Consider the following 18,358-nt stretch of genomic DNA (forward strand, 5'->3'; position numbering starts at 1 on the left):
CAGCTACTTGGAAGGCTGAGGCAGAAGAATCGCCGGAGCCCAGCAGGTCGAGGCTGCGGTGGCCAGGAGGGGCCACTGCACTCCAGTCTGGGTGACAGAGTGAGACTCCAAATCAAAAACAAACAAACAAATTAAAAAAACCCAGCGATTTAACCAGGCTTACATAATAAACCCCTTCTACTGGACATAAAAACTAGAATAAATAACCAGGTAGGAGTGTAGTGGCACAATCACTGCTCGCTGAAATCTCTTTTGACCTCAGCCTCCCGTGTAGCTGGAACTACAGGTGCATGTCACTACACCCAGCTGATTAAAAAAAATTTTTTTTGTGGCGACAGGGTCTTGTTATGTTGCCTAGGCTAGTCTTGAACTCCTGGGCTCAAGCAATCTTCCTTGGTCTCCCAAAATTAAGGGTTGCAGACCTGATCCATCTTGCTTGGTCAGCAGTCTTTTATTTCAGTTTGGCTCATTATGAAGTATTGTTTCCTAATTTGGCTTTTGTTGTGTATAATGAAAGCATATAAAATATCTTTTAGGTGTCTGTTTTCTTAAGTTATTGTTAACGCGTGAACATTGATTCTCACAGTTTATATTGTATTAATTTAGTAAGCTGGGCGTGGTAGCGTGCGCCTGTAGTTTCATGAAGCTACTTGGAAAGCTGAGGTGGATCACCTAAACCCAGCAGGTCGAGACTGCGGTGGCTGTGAGCAGGCCACTGCACTCCAGCTTGGGCCACAGAGTGAGACTCCAACTCAGAAAAAAAAAAATTAGTGTTATGGTAGAAATGCTAATATAAGTTGTGTCAAAATTTGTAGCTATTCTTTTTTTTGGAATCTGCAATGACATTTTTTTTAAACCCAGAGTGAGGTTCTAAAGTTAATGCATAAAGTGAAAATCTAGCATAGGTATAGAGAGGCAGGAACTGGACCTCTTGAGGAAACTTCAAGTTATGCCCCTTATTTATTTCATACTCTTACGCAGAACAAATACTCACTGAGTAAAATTTCAAGCATAATAAGCTGCCTATTTAAAGTTTATTTTTTATGTCTTACTGGTTTTTTTTGTTGTTTTTTTTTGCTGAATGCTTATATTTGAACTTTCCTAAGATAAATATGCATATAATGCAATTCTGCTGTATTTAGATAGCTAGTTGACTTCCATTTGAGGAGTTATTATGTAATTCATAAACTCTTATAAGCTAGGACAAATTTTTACTTGAATCAGTAAAGTCCATATCATTATGATCAGAGTTAGTGACTAACTTTTTATCTCAAGTATGAGAATTTTCCAGAAGTATTGATTGTAACAAAGTGGCTCAAACTCCTTAAATATGTCTCATGTTTTACATCCCCACGGTGTAGTTTTTTGTTTGTTTTTCCTTCAGAAAGTAACCCTAAAATCACAATTATACTGTTAATCTCTTTATAGATTATAATTTCTCTTCCTTTTTTCCTCATCTTTTCTCATACTGTGTATTTGTTACAGAAAAAAGTTTGCTTCAAAAATGGATATGGTGTCTTCAGAGGCTAATGAAGAAAAGTAAGTTAATTTAATGTAGCTAAAAATGTTATACTTTATTAGGGAAAGATATTTTTCCAACTAGTAAGACCTATTAATAACTTCTGAAATCTTTTTCCATTGTGTTCAGGGAAAAGAAGTAAATATTACAAAATCATAGCCCTCTTGCCATTGCCATATCTTTGTATAAACTTACCTAGAATAAAAACTGAATGAGACTTTAGACCCCACCTTCCATCTCTTCAATTTACGGAAAAAATTGAGGCCTAGGACGATGAAATGATATATGAAAAATTGACATCATAACCCGGGCTCGGTGGCTCAGTCTGTAATCCTGTGCTTTGGGAGGCTGAGGTGAGTGGATTGCCTGAGCCTGTGGGTTCAAGACCCACCTGGGCAACTTGGCGAGACCTCATCTCTACAATAAATCAAAAAATTAGCCGGGCATGGTAGCAGGCGTCTGTAGTTCCAGCTACTTGGAAGGCTGAGGCGGAAGGATCGCCGGAGCCCAGCAGGTCGAGGCCGCGGTGGCCGGAAGCAGCCACTGCACTCCAGTCTGGGCGACAGAGTAAGACTCCAACTCAAAAAAAATAAATAAATAAAATAAAATTGACATCACAAACTTGTGGCCTTTTTGCAGCTTACAGCCATAATGTTTTTGTCCTACACATGTTTTTATTTTTTAGAGACAGGGTTCTGTTATGTTGCCCAAGCTAGAATTGGATTCCTAGGCTCAAGTGAGTCTCCTATGTTAGCCTCCTGAGTAGCTAGAACTATAGGCCAAACCACTGCTCCTGGCTTTAACACATTTTTTGTTTTTGTTTTATGGTTTAAAAAATTTTTTTTTATGGAGAGTTGCACAGGCTGGTCTCAAACTCCTGGCCTCAAGTGATCCTCCTACTTTAGCTAGGATTATAGGCATGAGCCACCATGTTTTTAAAGTTTTGAATTAGTTGCCAAAATGTCAAAATCTCAAGATCTTGTATAACAATTGAATTTTCACCTTCTCTTGAAAAATCAAGTGTGTCAGCACTGGGCTCACATTCTTGTTTGACAATTAACCAGAGCAAAGGAATAGTTGTGACCTTCAGATGAGGCAGGCATTCTCCAGGGCATTATAGTCTCAACACTACCTTTTTTTTTTTTTTTTTTTTTACACATAGCAAATTATCTGTTTGGCCTCATAGGCATTTGAATTTTTAAAACCTGGTGTAAAAAAATCACATTTCAGTAAAACCAAAACTAGAGTTTCTTGATTTGTAGCCCATTTATCTTTTGTTTTTTTTTTTTTGAGTTGGAGTCTCACTCTGTCGCCCAGGCCACCGCAACCTCGACCTACTGGGCTCCGGCGATTCTTCCGCCTCAGCCTTTTGAGTAGCCGGAATTACAGGCATGCGCTACTGCGCCTGGCTGATTTTTTGATTTATTGTAGAGATGAGGTCTCGCCGCCCAGGCAGGTCTCGAACCTGCGGGCTCAGGCAATCCACTCACCTCAGCCTCCCAAAGGCGCGGGATTATAGGCTGAGCCAACGAGCCCAGCTATATCCCATTTATTTTATGTTATTGTGCCTCTGTGACTATGGTAAATTTTGTTGTACTAATTATTTATTTATTTATTGAGTCAGAGTCTCACTCTGTTACCCAGGCCACAGTGCAGTGGCATGCTCACAGCCACCGTAACCTGGATTTGTTGGGCTCAGGAGAGCCTTCTGCCTCGGCCTTCCAAGTAGCTGGAACCACAGGCATATTCCCAGCTGGGTTTTTTTTTTTTTTTTTTTTATTGTAGAGACAAGGTCTTACCATGTTGCTCAGGCTGGTCTCTAACCCCTGAGCTCAGGCAATCCTCTCACCTCTGCCTCCCAAAGTGCTGGAATTACAGGTGTGAGTCACTGCACCTGGCTATGTGCTAATTATTATTTAAGAGAAAGTCTTATAGTGCACAATGTGTATTTTTAAATATTGAATTCCTAAATATGGAATTTAAAATCTTGTAATATAAATTTCGCCAGCCAGTGTGCTAAGTGAAAGTGATAGTCAATTGAAAAGCATGTAAATTGGGTGCAGTGGCTCACGCCGATAATCCCAGCACTTTGGGATGCCAAAGTGAGAGGACTGGCTGAGCCCACAAGTTCAGAATCAGCTTGGGCTACTTGGCAAGACATCATCTCTACAATACATCAAATTAGCCTGACTTGGTGGTGTGTGCCTGTAGTTCCAGTTACTTGGAAGTCTGAGGCGGAAGGATCATCTGAACCCAACAGGTCAGAAAAGAAAAGCACGTAAGGGGTGCTGTGGATTTTAGAAATTCAGTCTTTTATCAATGTGTACATAAATCTTTTTTCTTTTTTCAGTGACAATATAGACAGACCTGTTAGAAGACGGCATTCCTCAGTAAGAAAGATTTGCTTAAATTAATTGTTACTTTTATTGAATAATAACTACATATCACAGTAATTTTGACTCTAGCTTCACCATCTCACCCACACTGGCTTCCTATTGATCTCTGGATAAAGACTTAAATATTTAACCACGTTTCATAATTCTGTAACTGTATAATCTTATGAATTATGCATTTAGAATGCATATCTTATGAGCTTCATAGTAGTTTTATGAATTTTATGCTATGTAAGTTATACTTCAATAAAGCTATTTAAAGCAAATATTTAACCTGGTTTACAAAACTGCTGCAAGAGACAAAAATCCAATCCAAACTGATATAAGTACAAAATGTATTGGGTTATGATACAAAAAAATTCAAAGATAGAGATGACTTTTGCAGAACTCACTGACCAGGAGTTTTTAACATTGTCACCACTTCTAGAATTTCTTTTCTCTTTTTTTGCTCTGACTACTTCTTTTGAGTAATCTCTGTCAGTAGATAGACTCTCTCCCTGTGATAACTGTGGTATATCTTGCTCTTTTTACTTCCGGATTCAAGACCTACCTAAAATATAGTGTCTTTTTCCTCAAGATAGAAAAGACTCAGAATTGGATAATGTTGACTTGATTATCCTGATATGAGTCAAGTTCTCATTCTTTTTGTTTTTGTTTTTGTTATTTTTGGAGGGGTCCTCATTCTTGAACCAATCATTGACAAGAAAATATCAGATTGTTCTGGACAGGGCTACAAGTTGTACCTAGAGTTGATGTGTAACTTTACTCAGACCACATGGGATAAGAGTAAAATAATTGGGGAGGGTGGGCAGATAGAAGGGAATAGATTTAAATAGATATTTAAATCTGCCACATACTATAACCCTGACCTCTATGAATTTGAGGAGTTTCAGAGGTTTTTATGGAAATTTTCCTTTTCTACTCATGGTGTAACTTGAAATAAACTGATTCTTAATAAATATGCCAGTTTTTAAAAATAATTCTAGTTATTACCTTTAGATTTTGAAACCTCCAAGGAGTCCTCTTCAGGACCTCAGAAGCGGAAATGAAACAGTTCAGGTAAGGTGGTTACAAGTGCTCTATAGGTTACTATTTTCAGTGATAAAAGTCAGAAACTTTATTAGCTATATGAAAAGAGAGCATCATAAATAATTCCCACTTGAATGTGTACAAGTAAGCATTCCATGACCTTTAGGTTAAAATCCAAATACTTGCTGGCATTCATGATTTTTTTTCTCTTTGAGTTGGAGTCTTACTCTCTCTCGCCCAGGCTGGAGGGCAGTGGCACACTTCCCGCCACCGTAGCCTCAACTTGTTGGGCTCAGGTGATCCTTCCGCCTCAGCCTTTCAAGTAACTGGAACTATAGGCACACATCACCATGCCTGGCTAATTTTTTTTTTTTAATTTACTGTAGAGATGAGGTCTCGCCAATTTGCCCAGGCTGGTCTCAAACCCATGGGCTCAGGAAATGCTCTCACCTCAACCTCCCAAAGTGCTGGGATTATAAGCATGAGCCATTGCACTCAACCAACATTCATGATTTCTAACCTCTATTTACTTTTCCAGCCTTCTTTCTTGCCACTCTTACATATGTAGCCCACTATTAAAAATTGCTTACTATTCCCCAAATAAGACATGAGTTGTTGTGTTTGGGGAATATATACTCTTCCTTCTATCTAGATGACTAGTCTCTCATTTTTATCCTAACATTTTATTTTAAAAATTTAAAAAATATGCTGGGCACAGTGGCTCAAGCTGTAATCCCAGCACTTTGAGAGGCTGAGGCAGAGGATTGCCTGAGACCAGGGATTTGAGACCAGTTGGGCAATTTGGTGAGAACTTGTCTCTATAATAAATCAAAAAATTAGTTACGTGTGGTGGTACACACCTGTAGTTCCAGTTACTTGGAAGACTGAGGTGGAAGGATTGCCTGAGCCCGGAAGGTCAAGGCTGCAATGGCTGAGAACATGCCACTGCACTCCAGCCTGGGTGAGAGTGGGACTCAAAAAAAAAAAATTTTTAAGCTATACCAAAAAGTAGAAAGAATCTTAGAGTGAAGGGTCATATATTCATCACCTAGATTCTACAATTAACACTTTTTCATACTTGCTTTATCATAAATCTGTACCCTGCTTCTTTATTTGGTTAATTTCTCCTTATCCTTCAAAACTCAGCTTTGGCATTACTTCTCTCAGAAAATCATCCCTTAACACCTTCTATTGTAATTGTTTACCTTTTTCCATTCTAAATTAAGAACTCTTTGAGGGTATAAACTTTTTTTCTCTTTTTATTATTTTTTTGAGTTGGAGTCTCACTCTGTCGCCCAGACTGGAGTGCAGTGGCCGCTCCCGGCCACCGCAGCCTCGACCTGCTGGGCTCCAGTAATCCTTCCGCCTCAGCCTTCCAAACAGCTGGAACTACAGGTGCGCACTACCATGCCAGGCTCATTTTGGTTTATTGTAGAGATGAGGTCTCACCAAGTTGCCCAGGCGGATCTCGAACCCGCGGGCTCAGGCAATCCACTCACCTCAGCCTCCCAAAGGCGCGGGAGTACAGGCTGAGCCACTGAGCCCTACTTTTTTTTCTCTTTTTAAATCTATGTTTTTCTTTTTTATAGAGATGAAGCCTTGCTATGCTGCCCAGGCTGGTCTCGAACTCCTGGGCTCAAGCGATTCTCCCACCTTGGCTTCCCAAAGTGCTGGGATTACAGGTGTGAGCCCCTGTGCCCAGCCGAGGGTAGGAATTTTATCATGTGTATTTTATATTTATTGTGTGTGGTACATAGTTGATTTTCAATACATTTTGGTTATTGATAAAATGCATATAGTTTTAGAGACCATATAATTCTGGTTGCTCACTCTGCTTTGGCCTCTATAATCTTTTTGTTTCTGTAATACATCAAGCCTTTTCCTGCTTTAGGACCTCTGCACACATTCTGCCTAAACTCAGCTCTGGTTGACCCAACTCTTCATCTGGCTAACTTCTAACGAATCCTTCAGGTTTCAAATATACTGCCTCAAAGGAATCTTCTGTGATTCTCAGGTTAAATAAGATCTCTTATGTAGTTTTTCTTCATTGTACTTATCAGCCTTTGAATTTTATATTTTTGTGAATTTTTGTTTTTATGTCTTTCTCATCATTAATCTAATCTCCAGTAGAGTACAGATTGCATCTGTTTCCTTTACTACTATTTTTTCATCACCCAGCATAGGCTCTGGCTCTGGTATGTGTTTTTGTTTTTTAACTTTTGCAGTGACTTTAAAAACTTTGTTTTTTGTTTGTTTGTTTTGTTACTGAGGTCTCAGTATGTTTCCTAGGCTAGTCTTGAACTCCTGGGCTCAAGCAATCCTCCTGCCTCAGCCTCCCAAGTAGCTGGGATTATAGGTGTGTGCCACCATGCCCAGCAGTTATTCTTTTATTTATTTATTTTTTGAGTTGGAGTCTCACTCTGTCGCTCAGACTGGAGTACAGTAGCCGCTCCCGGCCACCGCAGCCTCGACCTGCTGGGCTCTGGCGATCCTTCCGCCTCAGCCTTCCGAGTAGCTGGAACTACCGGCACGCGCTACCACGCCCGGCTCATTTTTTGATTTATTGTAGAGATAAGGTCTCGCCAAGTTGCCCAGGCGGGTCTGGAACCCGTGGGCTCAGGCAATCCACTCACCTCAGCCTCCCAAAGGCACGGGATTACAGGCTGAGCCACTGAACCCGGCTTAGTTATTCTTTTAATTGAATGAGTATTGAATGAGTAAATGCAGATTCATAGAGCTGCATTTTTGTTTTGTTTTGTTTTTTTAAAGAGACTGGGCCACGCTATATTGCCTAGGCTGAACTTGGACTTGTGGACTCAAAAGATCTTTCCACCTTGCCCTCCCCAATAGCCTCATAGAACTTTAAAACAAATAGAACCTAACCAGTAATTTTGACTCTAGTTTCTTCATTTTACACATGAGAAATATGAGGTCCAGAGAGCTTAAATGTTTTGTCCAAGCCACACAACTAGCTAGTGGTAGACCTCAAATTGAAACTCTAATCCCCTAATTTCTAGTTCAGTACTCTTTCCAATATACCACACGAATTTCAGGGGTTGGTTTTTTGTTTTTTTGTTTTTTTTTTTGGTAAGAAAAATATTTGTATTTGTTAACCTCAGTTTTACCATGTCAGTATTATCAATGCCTTTTTTTTTTTGAGTTAGAGTCTCACTCTGTCGCCCAGAGTGGAGAAAAGTGGCCGCTCCCGGCCACTGCAGCCTTGACCTGCTGGGCTCCGACGATCCTTCTGCCTCAGCCTTCCAAGCAACTGGAACTACAGGCATGCGCTATCACACCCGGCTAATTTTTTGATTCATTGTAGAGATGAGGTCTCGCCAAGTTGCCCAGGCAGGTCTCGAACCCGCGGGCTTAGGCAATCCACTCACCTCAGCCTCCCAAAGCGCGGGATTACAGGCTGAGCCACCGAGCCCGGCTATCATTGCCATTTTAAGCCAAGGGCTACCTGTAGTATTTGCTAGGTCCTTAACCACATAGACTGCTTGATGCAGAGGGGATACCATTTCTGATTTTTTCTTATAAAAAAACTTATGCTCAGGTTTTCAGAATTAACCCAGTAAAATTCTCTGTAGATTTTTGTTTGTTTATTAAGCATGGTATCTACGTGAGTAGAAATGTTTGCTCTTTTTGAGGAAGGTGTGGAAGGAAATTAAAAATAGTATATTCTCAGGCCGGGCGCGGTGGCTCATACTTATAATCCCAGCCCTTTGGGAGACCAAGGTGAGAGGATTGCCTGAGCCTACGGGTTTGAGACCAGCCTGGGCAACTTGGCGAGACCTCATCTCTACAATAAAGCAAAAAATTAGCCAGGCATGGCATGGTGCATGCCTGTGGTCCCAGCTACTTGGAAGGCTGAGGTGAAAGAATCAGCTAAGCCCAGTAGGTCGAGGCTGCGGTGGCTGTGAGCGTGCCACTGCACTCCAGCCTGGGTGACAAGAGTGAGACTTCAATTCAAAACCAAAACAAAAAAAGATGGAAATTCTGACACACATTACAACTAGTGAAGAATTAATTCAGAATAAGACTTCATCTGCTTATAGTACTCTAGCAACTAATTCACAGTGATTTTATTAACAATCATACTATATATTCTCTGTTCTCAGGAATCCAGTGCTTTAAGAAATAAAAAAAACTCTCGTCGAGTCAGCTTTGCAGATACTATAAAGTAAGTTAAAAGGAGAAATAATTAAAATGCATTTTTGTGTATCAAGCCAAATATGTTGTATTGACTTGGATAATCTGTGTTTTAATTAGATAAATATTAGAGAGTGGTTATTTAAAATATTGTTATTCAGTATTACGTTTAAAAGAGAAACAAGGAAAGCATTCCTTCTAAAGTCAACAACAAAACAATGGTATCCACTGTATTTATTTTTGGGGGATTTTTTTTTTTTTTTTTAATCATAGTCTCACTCTTTTGCCTAGGCTGGAGTATAATGGCATGCTCACAGCCACTACAGGCTCGACCTCCAGGTTTCAGGCGATCTTTCTTACGCCTCAGCCTTCCAAGTAGCTAGAACTATAGGCATGCACCTCCACTCCCAGCTAATTTTTTGATTTATTGCAGAGACGAGGTCTCGCCAAGTTTCCCAGGCTAGTCTCGAATCCCTGGGCTCAGACAATCCTCTCACTTCCGCCTCCCAAAGTCCTGGGATTACAGGCATGAGCCAACACTCCCAGTGATACCCACTATATTTAACATTGTATTGGAGATGTTAACCTAGTACATCTTACAGATTAAATGATTATATGTTGGGAAAATTTAAGGATATCAACTGAAATACTACTACAGATAATAGGCAGCAGAATGTAAAATTAATATATGGAAATTGATAAATTTTGTATACATAAACTAGATAGAAGATGAACGATTCTTTTCTCTATTATGTTTTGTTGCTAAAAACTCAAAAGAATATGAAAATTAAAACATTGTCCGGGTGCAATGGCTCACGTCTGTAATCCCAGCACTTTGGGAGGCCAAGGCAAGAGGATTGTTTGAGCCCAGGAATTCAAGACCAGCCTAGGCAACTTAGCAAGACCTTGTCTCTACAAAAAATTTATTAAAAAAAAAAACTGGATATGGTGGCACGTGCCTTTAGTCTCAGCTACTCTGGAGGCTGAGACATGAAGGATCACCTGAACCTAGGAGGTTGAGGCTATGATGAGCCATGATCTCTCCACTGTACTCTAGCCTGGGCAACACAGTGAGACCCTGACTCAAAAAAGAAAAAATACCCCCTTAATCTTCTAGTTTCACTTCTAGGACTTTATCACACAATAAATAAATAAAACACATGTGAATTTCACCAGGAATTTTATTTTATTTTATTTTATTTTTTTAATTTATTTTTTGAGTTGGAGTCTCACTCTGTCACCCAGGCTGGAATATAGTGGCGCACTCACAGCCATGGCATCCTCAACCTGCTGGGCTCAAACAGTCCTTCCACTTCAGCCTTCCTAGTAGGTGTAACTACAGGAACATGCCACCACACCTGGGTGATTTTTTGATTTATTGTAGAGACAAAGTCTTGCCATTTTGCTGAGGCTAGTCTCAAACTCCTGAGCTCAGGCAATTCTCTCACCACCGCCTCCCAAAGTGCTGGGATTACAGACATGAGCCACCGCACCTGGCTTCACCAGGAATTTTAAACAAATAAAAATAATAAGATGCTGCTGAAGTAGTAGATACTAAGGAAGAATTGTACAAGTGGTCCAGATATGGTGGCTCACGTCTCTAATCCCAGCACCTTGGGAGGCCAAGGTAAGAGGATTGCTTAAGGCCAGAGTTCAAGACCAACCTGGACATTATTATGAGACACTATCTATGTCCAAAAAAAAAAAAAGAGAGAGTTGTACAAATGAAGAAATACCAAGTTCCTAGATAAAAATATTCAGTATCATGTAGATGTCAATTCTAAGTTAACTTTTAAATTTATTTTTAATTTATTTAATTCATTAAGTTATTATATAGCTTATTAATTTATTTTTAATCACTTTTTTTTTTTGGAGTTGGAGTCTCACTCTTGTTGCCCAGGCTGGAGTGCAGTGGCATGCTCACGGCTACCACAGCTTCCACCTGGTGGACAGAGGCGATCCTTCCACCTCAGCCTTCCAAGTAGCTGGAACTACAGATGCACACTACCATGCCTGGCGTGTTTTTGTGATTTATTGCAGAGATGAGGTCTCACCAAGTTGCCCAGACTGGTCTTGAATTCCTGGGCTCAGGCAATCCTCTTGCCTCGGCCTCCCAAAATGCTAGTGTTACAGGCTGAGCCACTGCACTGGGCCTTTTTTTTTTTTTTTTTTAAGTCAGTTTCTCACTGTCACCCAGGCTGGAGTGCAGCGTCACACTCATAGCCACCATAGCCTCGACTTGCTGGGTTCAGGGGATCCTTCCACCTCAGCCTTCCAAGTAGCTGGAACCACAGGCACACACCACCATGCCCTGCTAATTTTTTTATTTATTATATAGAGATGAGATCATGCCAAGTTTCCCAGGCTGGTCTCAAATCCCTGTACTCAGGCAATCCTCTTACCTCCACCTCCCAAAGTGCTGGGATTACAGGCGTGAGTCACCATGCCTGGCTGAAATTCTTACATGTAGTATTTTCATGAATACTGCACTCCAGCCTGGGTGACAGTGAGAAACTGACTTTTTTTTTTGATGTTCAACAGAGTATTTGTATTTCTTTTTTGATTCAAGAAGAGTCAAAGTTGTTTAATAGAGAATTTGATAGAGTTGTTTAACAGACAGTTAAAAATTTCTAGGTTATAGGGACATTTTGTCATTATTTATTAGATATGTTGTAGTCAGATAATTTATATCTGGATTTTATTGAAATTTTTTGTGTTTTTATTTATAATCAGTTTTTCCAAAAGATCCATAGGTACTTGAAAATAAGGTATATTGTATATATTCAGGATGTATAGTTTGACATATATCAATTATATTCACTTGTGAATTATATTATTTGGATTAGTAACTTTAATCTCTCATGAATTATAGTACAGAGGTAAATTCATCGCATTGATAGTATATTTTACTCTTATTTCTCTTTGTATTTCCAATAGTTTTTTTTGGAAATGAATATATTATATTTGCTGGTACATAGTCATAACTATTAATCCTCATTTGGAATTATACTTTCTAATATTATAAAATATTCACCTTAGTTTACAGAATCATTCAATGTCAGAAGAAAACAGAACCATATTAGCAAGTTCCTTAAAGAAAAAAATGTTGGCTGGACTCAGTGGCTATATTCACAAAGTGAATATAATTGATATATATCAAACTTACATCCTGAATATATGAAATATACCTTATTTTCAAGTACCTATGGATCATTTGGAAAAATTTTGATTATAAATAAAAACAAAAAATTTCAATAAAATTCAGTTATAAATTATCTGACTACAACATATCTAATAAATAATGACAAAATGTCCTTACAGCCTAGAAATTTTTAGCTCTCTATTAAACAACTCTATCAAATTCTCTATTAAACAACTTTGATTCTTCTTGAATCAAAAAAGACATACAAATACTCTATTGAACATAAAAAAAAAAAAAAAAACACAAAAATTTCACCCAGTCTAACATCAGGATTTCGGTTTATGTTACATAAAATATATCTGTATAAATATATATATCTGTGTCTATACATACTTTTTTTTTTAAGTCAAGGGTCTCACTCTCTGGCCCAGGCTGAGCACAGTAGCACCATCATGGCTCACTGCAGCCTCCAACTCCTGTGATTCTCCTGCCTCAGCCTTCTGAGTAACTGGGACTACAGGCATACACTACCATGCTTGGCTGTTTTTATTTTTTGTGGAGAGGAGGCCTCACTATGTTGTCTAGGCTCAGTCTCGCTATAAGAGTATTTTTGCCGGGCTCTGTGGCTCAGCCTGTAATCCCCCCCTTTGGGAGGCTGAAGTGAGTGGATTGCCTGAGCCCGTGGGTTTGAGACCCGCTTGGGCAACTTGGTGAGACCTCCTCTCTACAATAAATCAAAAATTAGCCAGGTGTGGTAGCACACGGCTGTAGTTCCAGTTACTTAGAAGGCTGAGGCAGAAGGATTGCCGGAGCCCAGCAGGTCGAGGCTACTGTGGCTGGGAGCGTGCCACTGCACTCCACTCTGGGTGACAGAGTAAGACTCTAACTCGAAAAAAAAAAAAAAAAGAGTATTTTTGTATCCATTTACCTTGTATACCTTTGTATAGTGTGTTTGGCCATGTATGAGCTACCGTAAAGTTAGTCTGTTTTCTCTTCTTAACTCAAATTATCTTTAATGATGTATCTTTGCACTGTTATATATGCTTAAACCTCTGTTAAAGTATCATCATTTTACATGATGTTCTTTGTCAGTTAAGATAGATGAGGCAATTACTATTTTTTTTTTTACCTCTCAACTTTTGCTCCTCCTCATTCCCCTCTTAGTTTTATTAGTTGTATCTCCCCTCACTGTTTAACATTAGAGCAACTGTCATGTTTAACTCTTTTTTTTTTTTTTTTTTAGTTGAAATCTCACTCTCTTGCCTAGGCTGGAGTGCAGTGGCACGCTCATGGTGACCACAACCTTGACTGTGCCACTGAATTCCAGCCTGGGTGACAGAGTGAGACTCTGACCGAAAAAAAAAAAAGCAAATCAAATGAATCAGAATACTTGTTTGAGCAGATGAGTATACACCTTATAGGATATTCTACCTAACAAGGTAAATTATGTAAATATGGCTTGCTTGTCATGGAATCTTAACTATTATTTGAATGATTCAGAGTATTTAATAACATCAGGCTATGAAATCTAATGCATCCATTTCTACGATATATATCTGCTGCAGAGCCTTGAATGCCTCTGTCTTTATACTTGAATAGATATGACTAAGATTTGATTTAATAACTCATTCTATCCTTCCCCCTTGGTTTTGACTGATTTTTCTTTCACATTATTTCTTTAGGTATAATCACGTAATTGTAAAAATAACCATTTCTAATTTTCTGTCGGTCATTTGATTGTTCCTTGTGCTATGTTAGGTAAGGTTGATTACCTTTTTTCTTTATTTTTTCAAAACCTCAGCTCTGCAGGAACATTTTTTCTGTTGAGTTACTACCTTGGGATTATATTCTCCAAAGTAGAATTGCCAGGCTTAAAGGAAAAATCAGTTTGTAGCAAATCATTACATTTTTGTTATTGGTTTCAATGCCACTAGTAATGTCTATTTTTTCCCCCAATATACTATGCATTAGATTTTAGCAATTTTTTATTTTTAGCTGATTTGACCAATTATGATGTAATAGAGTAAATAATTATCTTGCCCTTTTATTTAGTTCTCCCTATATTTTTTGCTAAATGTGCTTTATTAATTATATCAGTTTACAAACTATTCTTTGTGCGCCTAATATATGACATCCTAAAATTTTGATTTGAGGCATCTAAATATATGTTCACATTTTCTTTATACTCCTTTAAATTTTTTTTCTTTTTTTTGAGTCAGAGTCTCACTCTGTTGCCCAGGCTAGAGTGCAGTGGCAGGATCATAGCTACCATAGTCTCAACCTGCTGGGCTCAGATGATCCTTCTGCCTCAGTCTTCCGAATAGCTGAAACTACAGGCATACACCACCACATCTAGCTAATTTTTAAAAAATTTATTGTAGAGATGAGGTCTCACCAAGCTGCCTAGGTTGTTCTTGAACTGCTGGGTTTAGGCAATCCTTTCCTCTCTGCCTCCCAAAGTGCTGAGATTACAGGCATGATCCATGGCACTTGGCTAGGTCATTCTTCTTGATCTGAGTAGTTAAGGTACCCTTTTCTTTTGATGTTTTATTATTATTTATTTTTAAGAGACAGGGCCTCTCTCTGTTGCCAGTCTGGAATGCAGTGGCACTATAATAGCTCACTGTAATCTTGAATTATTTGTGACCTCAAATAATGTATTGAAAACAGAGGGTTTTTTCGTATCACATTTGATTTATTATTAATTGCAAATTTAAATATTTACAATATGTCAAGCACTATTGCTAACTGCTATGTACATCATCTCACTGAATTCTAACAATTGTATCATTTTGTAGATGAGGATTTAGGCTTAGATTATGTAACTTGCTCAAGTGCTCATACCTATAGAGATAGGGCTCAGACTTTGAATTATTTAGCATCAAGTGTGGTTTTTTTTTTTTTTTTGAGTTGGAGTCTCACTCTGTCGCCCAGACTGGAGTGCAGTGGCCGCTCCCAGCCACCGCAGCCTCTACCTGCTGGGCTCCGGCGATCCTTCCGCCTCAGCCTTCCAAGTAGCTGGAACTACAGGTGCACGCTACCATGCCCGGCTCATTTTTGACTTATTGTAGAGATGAGGTCTCGCCAAGTTGCCTAGGCGGGTCTCGAACCCGTGGGCTCAGGCAATCTACTCACCTCAGCCTCCCAAAGGTGCAAGATTACAGGCTGAGCCACCGAGCCCGGCTATCATCAAGTGTTTTTAATCCTTATGATATCGTCTATTATGTTTTTCACATTGTTGGGATTTTCTTTTTTCTTGACATGCCTATTTGTGGAATTACATTGCATTATATTTTTTAGGTCTATAATACAGATGTATGAAAAAAATAATATATTACTCAAATTTGTGTTTTTGATGATCAAATGTTAAAATTAAAAGGAACCTTAGACCAGGTGGCTACAGCTCAAGCCTGTATTCCCAGCACTTTGGAAGACTGAGGCAGGAACATCACTTGGGACTAGGAATTCAAGACCAGTCTAGGCAGCATAGTGAGATCCTATCTCTACCAATTAAAAAAAATAAAGGAAACTTAGAGAGAGAATATAGTGCAAAACTTCATTTTATATGTGAGACTATTAAGACTAGAGAGGTGAAATGACTTTTTCAAGGTAATCTAAGTAGTGACAGAGTCACAAATATAATATAGGTCTCCTGATTCCTAGTCTATGGGTTTTTCTACTGCTTATGATTGCCTTTCCCAAGTGCTGTTGAATCTTTTCCATCCTTCCTTTCCTTGGAAGTAATCTAGTCACTATACTTACAGCGGCTCTGAGACATTAGAATTTCAGACTCAAAGCCTAGAACAAGTTCTGGCTTCATTACTGAAAAGCCCTTAGTTAAGTCATTTGGCTTATCAGAGTATTTTTACATGTGTCATAATTGTTATTGCATGGTCAAAATAAGAGAGTGTATGTTATCACAGGAAATATCATTTTCAGTAATATCAAACAACATGTTTTTTAAAAACATTCTTTGTTAAAATATGTTAATTGAAAAAGAAATATAGGATTCCAGATATAGAAATAAGTATAATAAAAGCTCTCTTAACTACTCCCACCTAATGGAAATGTTAGACTTAACTTACATTCCCCATTCTCCCTATAAAACATACTGTTACCTACAGCACATAAATGCTCTGTCTGACATGTCCTTAAGCTTCACATCTTGAGAATTGTAGGCTTACTAAGAAGTATTTGTCTTGTTTATCAAGTTGTTATATAATTATATAATTTAATATTATTTAATCAGATGAAAATGAACTCAAAGACAAAGACTATTATCTCTATGAAAATTATATTCAATGTCTAGGGAAAATTTGGTAAAGATAAGTTTGGTTTTTGTTTTGTTTTGTTTTTGAATAGGAGTCTCACTCTGTCACTCAAACTGGAGGGCAGTGGCATGCTCTTAGCCACCACAGCCTTGACCTGCTGCTGGGCTCAGGTGATCCTTCTGCCTCAGCCTTCCAAGTAGCTTGAACTACAGGCACATACCACCATGCCCGGCTAATTTTTTGATTTATTATAGAGATGAGGTCTCACCAAGTTGCCCAGGCTGGTCTTGAACTCATGTGCTCAGGCAATCCTCTCACCTCTGCCTCGTTTATTTTTTAAAATGCTCTCTAATTTGCTATGGGTGGAATGACTGGAAAGATAGGGATATCATTCATAAAAATGTAGAAGGATTCTGCATTTGTCTTATTTTACAAGTTTCTTTAAGTATTTACTCCACTTTATACACTAAAACAGTACCTTGACCATAGTCAGAGTAAAGACTTCATTGACACTAGGAGGTTTGCAAATTAAAGTCCATTTATGGTCCAGGCGTAGAAACTCACACCTGTAATCCTAGCACTTTAGAGGCCGAAGTGAGAGGATTGCTTGAACCAAAGAGTTCGAGACCAGTCTAGGCAACATAGTAAGACCTCATCTTCACAAAAAATTAAAAAATTAACCAGATGTAGTAGCATGCATCTATAGTTACAGCTACGCAGAAGGCTAAGGTGAAAGGATCATCTGAACCCAGGAGGTCAAGCCTGCAGTGAGCTGTGATCATGCCATTGCATTTCAGCCTGGGTGACAAGTAAGACATTGACTCAAAAGAAAAAAAAATCATTTATGTGTTTTAATTTTTTAAAATGTTTAAGTTATGTAGCAGTCCACTGTGATTCCTTATTTTATTTTTTTGAATTGGAGTCTCACTCTGTCGCCCAGGCTGGAGTGCAGTGGCACACTCCCAGCCACCACAGCATCGACCTGCTGGGCTCAGGTGATCCTTCTGCTTCAGCCTTCCAGGTAGCTGGAACTACAGGCAAGTGCCATTATACTTGGCTATTTTTTTTATTTATTGTAGAGATGGGGTCATGCCAAGTTGCTCAGGATGGTCTTGAACCCCTGGGCTCAGACAAAACTCTTGCCTTGGCCTCCCAAAGTACTGGGATTATAGGCTTAAGCTACTGTGCCCAGTTGATTCCTTATTTTAATAAGCATTTTTAAAATTAATTGTCCATTTACTGCTCCTGCTTATATTAAACAGGTTTCTGTTGTTTTATAGTAAATCATTTGAAGAAAAACTATGTCAAGTACAACTTTGGAGTTCTAAACTCAGACTTTGAAGTCAGACAGATTTGGGTTTAAGTTTTCAGTTTTCCACTTATCAGTTATATGACCTTGGGAGTTACTTAAACTTGATGATCTCCAGTATCTACATTTGGAAATAAAGTGGTAATTGTTATAGGCATTATACTTGCATGTAAAGAGCATAACACAGTTCCTGACACACACTATAAGTGCAAATTTTTGCAGCTTTTTTGTGATTGAAATAAAACTCTAAGGCTGGGCGCAGTGGCTCAAGCCTGTAATCCCAGCACTTTGGGAGGCCGAGGCGAGTGCATTGCCTGAGTCCACAGGTTCAAGACCAGCCCAGGCAACTTGGTGAGACTATGTCTCTACAATAAATCAAAAAATTAGCCGGGCGTGGTAGCACATGCCTGTAGTTCTGGCTACTCCGAAGGCTGAGGTCGAGGCTGTGGTGGCCGTGAGTGTGCCGCTACACTCCAACCTGGGCGACAGAGTGAGACTGCAACTCAAAAAAAATAAAAAGAAGCTGGGCTCGGTGGCTCAGCC

General features: G+C 39.0%; 1 protein-coding gene across 1 annotated transcript in view; it reads left to right on the top strand.

Moving 5' to 3' along the window:
* The first annotated feature begins 1,504 nt into the window (after positions 1-1,504).
* The window catches only part of KNL1 (kinetochore scaffold 1), a 57,913-nt gene continuing 41,059 nt past the window's right edge, over positions 1,505-18,358 (top strand). The window contains 4 exon segments of the mRNA XM_008072734.1: positions 1,505-1,539; positions 3,870-3,909; positions 4,912-4,971; positions 9,063-9,124. Coding sequence (XP_008070925.1) covers positions 1,505-1,539; positions 3,870-3,909; positions 4,912-4,971; positions 9,063-9,124 — 197 coding nt within the window.

The sequence above is a fragment of the Carlito syrichta genome, unplaced genomic scaffold (assembly GCF_000164805.1).
Source record: "Carlito syrichta isolate Samal-C Ts95f unplaced genomic scaffold, Tarsius_syrichta-2.0.1 Scaffold315401, whole genome shotgun sequence".
Taxonomy (NCBI): Eukaryota; Metazoa; Chordata; class Mammalia; order Primates; family Tarsiidae; genus Carlito; species Carlito syrichta.